A 9,192-nucleotide genomic window follows, 5' to 3' on the forward strand; every position below is an offset into this window, starting at 1 on the left:
GCTAAAAGTTTATCTTTAATGTTCTTACTACAGTTAAAAAGGTAACTCTGATGAAATGGAGGTGTTAACTAACCTTATTGTGGTAATCATTTCATATCTATAATAATAAAAGCATAATATGCTAATTAGACCAGATGTCCTTCCAGATGACCTTCTGGATGAAGCTGGGGCTGTGAGGGAAGCCCAGGTCCCAGGATCCAGAGAGAAGCTGATGCCAACAGCTGGGAGAAGGAAGGCCTACTCTTGCATGAATTCGTGCATCGGGCCTCTAGTACTAGTATATTTGTGTATCAAATCCTCACATTGTACACTTCAAACTTATATCCTGTTATTTGTCCATTATATCTCCATAAAGCTGTGGGAAAAAACTAATATCACCAAGTTTACACACACAAAATAATAATAATAAAATAATTCTAACACTAGTTCTCTGATGAGAAAAATATAAAAAACAAATGACAGGTATATAGAATTTCAACATTTTTAGGGGCACAAGGTCATGAGTACAATGTAAAATGAACACCAAAAGTATTTTTAAATCATTCATATTTTATTATATTAGTTCTTGATATATTAATTTTTCTCCTAAAATTTTATATAATCAATATATCATAAATACATGAACAATTTCCTTGCAAATATAAATATTAGGCCAACCTCGTCTATATCCTTACCCCCATTCTTTCCACCCACCCCAGCCTGCACAACTCCTCCCACACTCAAATATGTGGCTATATTTTCTGCGTTTTTTTTCCCCCCCACATGGAACAGAGGCCCATTTTATCAACAAAGCTCCCAGGGAATGGCGCCACATCCCAGCAACTGCATGGTTGGTCACCACACATGATTGTGTGATAGTCATCCCAGCACATGAACAGAGTAGACCAAGCGCTTCTTCATTCGCCACTTATTTTCAGGGGTTTGGGACATTGAAACATCTCAGGATAATATTAGGATTCTGAAGCACCCCCAGAAAGTTAACACTACCGGTATATCTAATACAAAGCTCTGAGGATTCCATGCAAACCACACTAAGAAAGAATTGGGGACCACTCAGGACTTGATGCAGGAGGAGGAGTGGCACTTCTACAGCTTCTTCAGCTAAGCTGAGGGGCAACTCTCAGGTCACGTACATGGCGGACGATGGGGGTGACGCAGGTGCAGCCAACAGTCACCATCTTCTTCTCCAGCCGGAAGGAGTGAGTGCAGCCCTGGGGCTCCCTCCGGAGGACCAGGACCTCTTGCTGGATGGGAACGGAGTTCAGAGAGCTATCTTCCTTCCCCTCAGCATTGATGCAGCCCGAGTGCCTGCACTGGGCCTCTGCAATCTCGGAGGGGAACTGGTGAGGGTCCCTGGTGATGCTGCAGGAGAAGCAGGCAGATGCAGATGGTGAGACAGGGAGGGGACATGGACAAAGGATGTGAGCCCTGCAGCCCTGCACTCACTCACTCACAGGGAGGTGGTTCTGAGTAACTCCGGGCTGCAGCACAGGCTGTGGATCAGGCAGTCTGGATTCATACACAGCCCTCTGACAGATGCTTAACTCCCTAAGCCTCAATTTTCTCAGCTATGAAATGGGGATTCTCAAATCTCTCTCTCACGGAATTGTTGAGAACATTCAGTGATCAAATGCATAGGAAATGGCACACTGTAAATGTTGGCATTCAACACATGTTAGATCTCCTAGTTTATTTTTCTTTGCAGTGTTATTACAATAATTATTATTCATCCTTTGCTGAGAGACTAAAATTGCCAGTAGGTCTTCCACTATACGGTCTACAAAGCCTGCTGCTTGGAAAAGAAAAACCAAAGTCCCTGAGGTTTGTAAACCCAGTGGCTTCTCTCAATTTTTCCCTCAACAGCCCCCTCAGCCAGGAGGATAGAGGCAGCCAAGCCAATGCAGCCAACTTGCCAGTTGTGTACACTCCCTCACTTGGAAACAAAACAAGCAGCCCAGCAGCACGTCGCATTATCCCTGGAACTAGTTTTCCCAGTTATAATGGGAGAATATAGAGGAGTGCTTGATATTGCAGGGCCCTGCACATCAGACAAAGTCACAAGGCTGTCCTCTGCACATTCTGCCTCAGATCCCACTTCCCAGACAGGTTTAGCTCCTCCACTGGGCTCTCTTCCCCACTCCTTGACAACCAGTGTCTAATCTGAGTGGATCTCTTGAAACTTGACCTCTCTTTGGTTCCCACTTATTCCTCTGCAGAGATCATTGTCTGGGCTGCTTTAAAGAGACCTCTCTTCCAACACAGAAAGTGTGTAATGTCTGATCTAAGCCCCATGAAGCAGAAAAGGGCAGAATCAATGAAAAGTTGGAAACAAAGTAGTAAGACTTTGGACCACCTCATCCAAAACAGCAAGAAAAAATGTGTGCTCCCAGGTAAAGAGGGATTTCTGTGAGGGCTTTTAGTTTTTCTAAATTTTCTACTTTCCGATTAGAATAAATTCTCATATAGTTCCAAAGCATATGAAGATCAGTCTCCTTTGCACTTACTTGTAATCCCAGGGGGAGCTGGAGCGGTTCTGGAAGTCATGTGAGATGGTAACAGCCTGGTTTTGACTGAAGATGCGAATGTCAAGCCTCACACTGTTATCCTCCAGAGGAGGACAAAGGGCAGTATGCTCTACTTCGGGTTTTTTCTGAGCTGCCCCCTCCCTCAGGAGAGCGAGCCCCAACATCAACAGCAGCAGACACTTGACCTAGAAAATAGAGGAGGTTGCAGTTGGTTAAGGGACTCTGATGTCACTTGCTGGCAAGAGAATCCATGCTTTCCTGAACTCAGCATTCCTGATCGTCTATGGCAGTGGTCGGCAAACCGCAGCCCCTGAGCCACATGCAGCTCTTTGGCCCCTTGAGTGTGGCTCTTTCACAAAATATTATGTGCAGTCGCGCACGTACAGCATGATTGAAACTGCATGGCCCCTGCGCAGAAGTAGGTTTTTGACCTATGCAAGTCTATTTTGAAGAAGTGGTTCTAACACTGAGCCACACAGGGCCAAAGAGCTGCATGTGGCTCTCGAGCCGTGGTTTGCCAACCACTGGTCTATAAAATCAGGAATTCTTTCTAAACCTCAGTCCTCACCTAGAAATAGGAGCAGTCATACATGACGACATCAGGGTACCAAACTGAGAACTAAATTTGGTAGCCTGGTGACTGAGCTCCCAGGTGTGAGACAGAGAAACAACAGGATTTGGAACTGGGTGTAAATCTTGACCTGGTCTCCTCCTGAGCCTCTGGTTTCTCCTCTCCCCAACCAGATTATAATACTGGCATTATAACAGTATTACAAGATTAAATTAAATGTTCTATGTAAAGCTCCTGTACATCTAACAAAAACAGGCTTACTAAATGATAGCTCTAGTTTTTCTTCTCAAGATCCCATAAATCTTCCACAACATCCTTCCTCCCAGCCATTCCTTCATCTAAAATACATTGCCTACCTCGATCTTTCCAATTCCTATCCTTCCATCAAGACCCCCCTCGGACATGGTCTCCTTCAGAAACTATCCCTAAAGTAGTTCAATTAGAAGTATGTTAATTATCCTTAAATCATGAAGCTTTTATCATCTACCACTTAAGCAGCATTTCTTTACTGAATGAAAATGTACTGTTTGTGTTCATGTCAGATCTATGCCTGTTATACTGTAAATTTCTGCAGGAGAATGTGTCATGGAATGGGTGTTCCATAAATACTTTCTGGATGGACAAAGAGTGGGTCAATGAATGGATAAACAAAACAATACAGTTAAATTAACAATATAGTTAATTTCCCACAAGCAATGATCAAGAAAAACACTGTAGCAAAGTTTCCAAGTATTCAGGATATTGAAAGAAGCATGGACACTAGTGATGCCCAACAACAGATTATGGAAACTATTTCTCCTTTCTGTTTTTTTCTTCTGTATCATTCTTACTGAATCATTTTTATATCTAATTGTCAAAACTTTAAAATAACCATTCCTTGAGGTTATAGGAGTTAGCAAAAATTTTCATGCTTCTAATAAGTCATTATTATATTTGCTTATATTCTTTGAGCATTTTAGAAAACATTATTATATCTCTTTAAACATTGGATTCTCACAACTTTCTTATGGGGTCGGTCAATCGAGTATTAATTATCTTCATTAGATGGGTGAAGGAGTGTGTCTGAGAGGCAACAAATAGCTTGGTTGGGTTCACCAGCCTGTCAATGCCAGTCTGGGGACGCAAACCTAGCTGTCAGAGGCCAGTGCTATTGTTATTGAAGATTCTTATTACATGTAGCCACTCGCCATATTCCATCTTAGCTTTGTCCCACCAGAGTAGCCAAGCAGTTTAAGCTCTGTGACAGCTGTGTCGGGTATACGTGAGTGTTGTTAGTTACCTGGCCCTTTATCAGGAAATCAGATAACTGTCTGCAAATCCCTCCAGTTTGCTTCACAAAGCTGTGGTTCTGAAACTGTAGGTTTTAATGGTTATGAAATTAAGAGCTCTGACAAGGCTCTTGCTGCTTCTTAAAAACGATGTCTGCAACACTTCTTCTTTAAGAGGTTCAAAATCTTGCATCTGAACCATTCAAGGAAAAGAATACTGTTCTTGGAGCCATTAAACCTAGATCCATGCCCCAGTTCTTGTGTGTATATTACTCAGTAGTGATGTTAAATCACTTAACTTGAGCCATTGTTTACGTGTATAATGGGAAAAGTAGTTCCCTACCTATGTCATTGGGTTGATGAGAGTCTCAGAAGTAAAAGCAATATTATTAATATTAACACTTATTTAATGCTTTCTCTATCTTTATTGATTAAAATGGCCAATTTAACTAAAAACTATGCGTACATGGATATGCTATTTCAGAATATAGCTTTAGTCATTTGCAATGATATCAATTAATCCAAAAAAAAAAATCCCACGAGGAAGATGCCATTATTATTGCCTTATACTGAAAAGAGAATAATAATGCACAAGTGGTGAAAAACTTACCCCAAATCCCACATTTAGTAAGCGGTGGAGCCAGGTCTGACTCCAGAGCCTATCCCCCAATGCTGCACTTTGTTGTGAGTTTAGACCCAGGGGAGGTAGATTTCCATCACACTAACATTTCTCTCTCCTCAAGAGGAATGAGAAGATACAAAAAAATAATCATCCATCAGAAACATGGCAAATGTCCCTCCTCTAGAGCTGTCCAAAGTTCATCCCTGGTCATTCTACTTCCTCCATCCAGAGCACTCCTCCTCTACCTGTAGTCTTGGGGAGATCATTAAGCCTCTTGGAACACCAATTTCCTCGGTTTATAAAGATATATAGAATATATAAATGACAGGGCTGGCTAAACTCCTGCATGAAATTAGAATTTCAAGCCAGTTTACCTCTACAGTGGTGACTACAGGAAAGCTAATGTAGTTCATGACCAAGAGCCAAGCAAGCTAACACCAATTACTCAAAAACTGTCAGGTGAAGAGCTAGCTTACACCCCATTATAACTTCTAGTTATTTTTTCTTTTTCTCCACCAGATGTGGATCAGCATTAGAGTCAGCTCTGTTTTTTTTTTTAAAAAAAATAACCCTAATTGAGCCTAATTCCTGAGAGATCTGCTTTTCTGAATTCCTAGGGAATGACTCTACCTAAACAAAAGTCATTATTCTTACTCACCATGGCAGCAGGATGTCGGGTGGTCATTGTCGTTTTGCTCTGGTTGCCTGCTTCGTGCAGTAAGCTCTTTCTGTGCATGCCCTGTATGTGCCTGTGTGTGTTAATGAGAGTACCTGTCGATTTTATAGCAATCAGTGTCCTTGTTTTGATTGACCCGCTTACAGTCTTAAGATGTGGTTACCCCAGAGTGACTGACGAATTTGGGTTTTTTTTTCCTATTTCACTTCCTGAAAGTGAATCAAAAGGGGGTCCTCAAAAGGGATGACGAAAAAAGGACCAAACCTTCCTTTTCTTCTACCCCCATTTACCTCAAATCACGGCAAAATTCTTAACTAAGTTGCTACACAGACAAGCCAAGTTGCAAACTGCTGTCATGATCTTTTTATGGTCTTCCACTAATGGCTAAGGACTTTTGACACGCCTCATATGTTCTATTTTCCAGTCATGCAATATGAACCATGATTTAAGTGGGAGATAAGTCACCCTCAGAGGAGCCCTGGTATTAAATGGCAGACCTCTCTTGTGCTCCATTTTATGAATGGGAAAAATAAAACCAAAGAAATGAGTGACATCAGAGAGAGATTCTGAAATTACACCCCAGCAGTTTTGTGGTAACCTGAATTAATTCTATTCTAACCCTTACTGATACTTAATAAATAATCATTATTAATGCAACATATAAACAACCACTATCTTGGCTATCTCTGATTGAGGATGATTTTTTTTTTTTTTAACCAAAACGTATTGCTGCGGTGTATAATTTTAAATAACCTGTGGAAAGTTAATTTGTCTCAGTTAACTTCAGGTTAACAAACATTTTTATTTATTTATTTTTTTTAATAAACTCACAGAGGAGCTGCAGTTTATTTATTTATTTATTTATTTTTGTTTTGTTTTGTTTTATTTGCAGTTCATTTTTTATTGGTTTATTTTGTTTGTTAATTCTCACCTGAGGACATTTTTCCACTGATTTTTAGAGAGAGTGGAAGGGATGGGAAGAGGCAGAGAGAGAGAAACATGGATGTGAGAGAGATACATCGATTGGTTGCCTTCTGCATGAGCCCTGACCAGGCATGGGATCAAGGTACATGCCCTTGACTGGAACTGAACCTGGGTCCCTTCAGTTTGAGGGCCATTGGTCTATTCACTAAGCCAAAACTGGATAGGACTCAACAAACATTTACTAAGCACATGCTATATCAGGCATTATACCTTAGAAATATAGACATTTTTGAAATAACAGTAACTTACCAGAACTTTTTAAATATATATATATATATATATATATATATATATATATATATATTTTATTTTTTATTTTTAAAGAGAGGAAGGAAGAGGGATAGAGGTAGAAACATAGGTGAGAAAGAAATACCATTGATCAATCAGCTGCCTCCTGCACAACCCCCTTTGGGGATTGAACCCACAATCTGGGCATTTGCCCAGGAATCAAACTGGGACCTCCTTGTTCATAGGCCAATGCTCAACCACTGAGCCACAACAGCCTGGCAACAGTAATATACTTTTTTAAAAATTTCCATTAATATTAGGTATAATTACATATGCTTTAAAAAAAAAAAAGGCAGGTCACATTCTAGCAGGGCAGTTATTTTTATCTATCACATGTTTGAAAAACTTTCCTCCATTTTCTTTAGTCAAAGGAAATTGAAGAAGTAGCTCTTGGGTTCATTAGAAGACCCTCCAGATTTTATCAAAATTCTTCTGTGATCATAGGCTTTTCGTCCATATTTCTATTCTCCATACCTGTGGGTTCTTCTCAGCCTCTCTCCTCTGGAACAATCAAAAGTTGAATTCCTATAAGAAGACTTCCTTGAATTACTCTCTCAGACATCATACCCATCCTCTTTATCTCTCTGCTCATACTTAGTTTATTTTGCACTTGCTTAAATGTTTTGGGATAAGCCTCTGGGGTCTTCATGGACTTGGAGTAAATTTAGTTTCCCCCAATAATCTACTAGTCTCCTTCTCTAAACATACATCCCCAAATAGACAACCTAAATTAAAGCAATGTATTTTTATGCATATACAGATTCAAGACAGGGCCTCCTGGCTAACCCCTTCTAGCTAGACTGAAACCCTTAAGCCAATCTAATAATAGTCAAGACTTTACCAGATATTCAGTGAAGCTACCACCATGAAATCTAGAGGCATGTTTTCATGTACCATTTATGCTACCAAAGCAATATATGCAATAGACCCTTAAAGGTATACTAAATTGAGTGGTTTCTTCATAGCCATGCCTCAATGCATAGAAGACTACAGCAGCCCTCTTGAAAGAAGTGCCTTACTTAATACAAGAGAATTTTCTGGATTGCTGGGGAGGAGTAAATGGCCTTTTGTGTCAGAAAGAAGTAACATTGATGTTTTACATCCAATAGTCACAGTGTTTTTCCCCATCAAGGTAAAAATAACTAACTTATCAGCAAGTCAAACTAGTCCCCTGCTTTCATTAAGTTTGAACTGAATCAACAGGTTCACATTATTATTTCATCTAACATTTATTGAGCACTTTTATAGTGTAAATTATGTGCTAATTTTGGGGACACAACAAATATATGATGAACACAGAGCTGACTATGATGGAAGGCTCACTAATTGGCCCTGTATCACCCAACTCAAGCTGTTACCAGCTTTAAGCATTTCCATAATTCAAGTGGAGCCATCATGCAACACAGTGACAGCTAGGACACTCCACACACAATTCAAGAGCCCACAGAAAGAGACTCTGGAGTTCCAACAATGAGTTACACACAGCCTTCCATGAGGTAAGATATTATAGCTGGTCAAACATCCAAGTTATAATAGCAAGATTTTTTAATGCCCAACTATATGCTTGTTGGTGCTATTATCAGTAATAGACTGTACTATCATAATTAGTTGAAACTCTTATGGAAAGAAAGCAAACACATATATATTAACCAAGAACATAATGACATGAGATTGTTGGAGACATTTGTAGTTCAATGTACACATTTAGATTTTTTTTTTTACCTTATATCTCTTCATGAAAACAAAGCATTATTGAGTGTCTGTTACTATAGAGAACTTCTATCTTAGGTCACAGTGTTAAGAGCTCCTGATTTTGGTCCCATAAGCTCTTTTTGAAATGACCTATAAATTAGTATCTTTTTCTAATATGTATATACCTTAAAAAAAATTTTTTTGCTCAATCCAGTTGTCATGTCAGTTAGTCCTATATAAAACAGGGATAAAGATGATCATATGATCACCAGCTTATACCATCACTAGCAACCTAGAAGGATTAACTGGACAAAAGCCATCTGCAAGACTCCAGAGATCTAAGACAGCTATTGTATAATGTCACTGATTACCAATAGCAATTACAAAATCACATATAGCTTGTATTATATTTAAATAGAACAGTCTTGATTTAGGCAATGAAAATAAGAGTTAATAAAATGTTCCCAATAGACTGAACAACAAAGCAGAAAGAAAACCTATAGTACAATGCATTCAGTTTTAAATATCCAAGCTTCAAAAGGTTTTAGGGTGTCCCTGGGGCTAGG

At 39.5% G+C, this 9,192-nt stretch overlaps 1 protein-coding gene across 1 annotated transcript; it reads right to left on the reverse strand.

Annotated features, from left to right (window-relative positions):
- Positions 1 to 1,097: 1,097 nt before the first annotated feature.
- IL17F (interleukin 17F) lies at positions 1,098 to 5,658 on the reverse strand (the record flags this gene model as incomplete). Its single annotated transcript, XM_084889155.1, has 3 exons — positions 5,645 to 5,658; positions 2,505 to 2,710; positions 1,098 to 1,362 (listed from the first exon to the last, which is right to left on the reverse strand). Exons 1-3 carry the CDS (start codon positions 5,645 to 5,647, stop codon positions 1,098 to 1,100), a joined length of 474 nt encoding a protein of 157 aa, XP_084745281.1. The 5' UTR covers positions 5,648 to 5,658.
- Positions 5,659 to 9,192: the final 3,534 nt, after the last annotated feature.

Source organism: Pipistrellus hanaki, assembly GCF_964339955.1.
Source record: "Pipistrellus hanaki genome assembly, chromosome: 7".
Taxonomy (NCBI): Eukaryota; Metazoa; Chordata; class Mammalia; order Chiroptera; family Vespertilionidae; genus Pipistrellus; species Pipistrellus hanaki.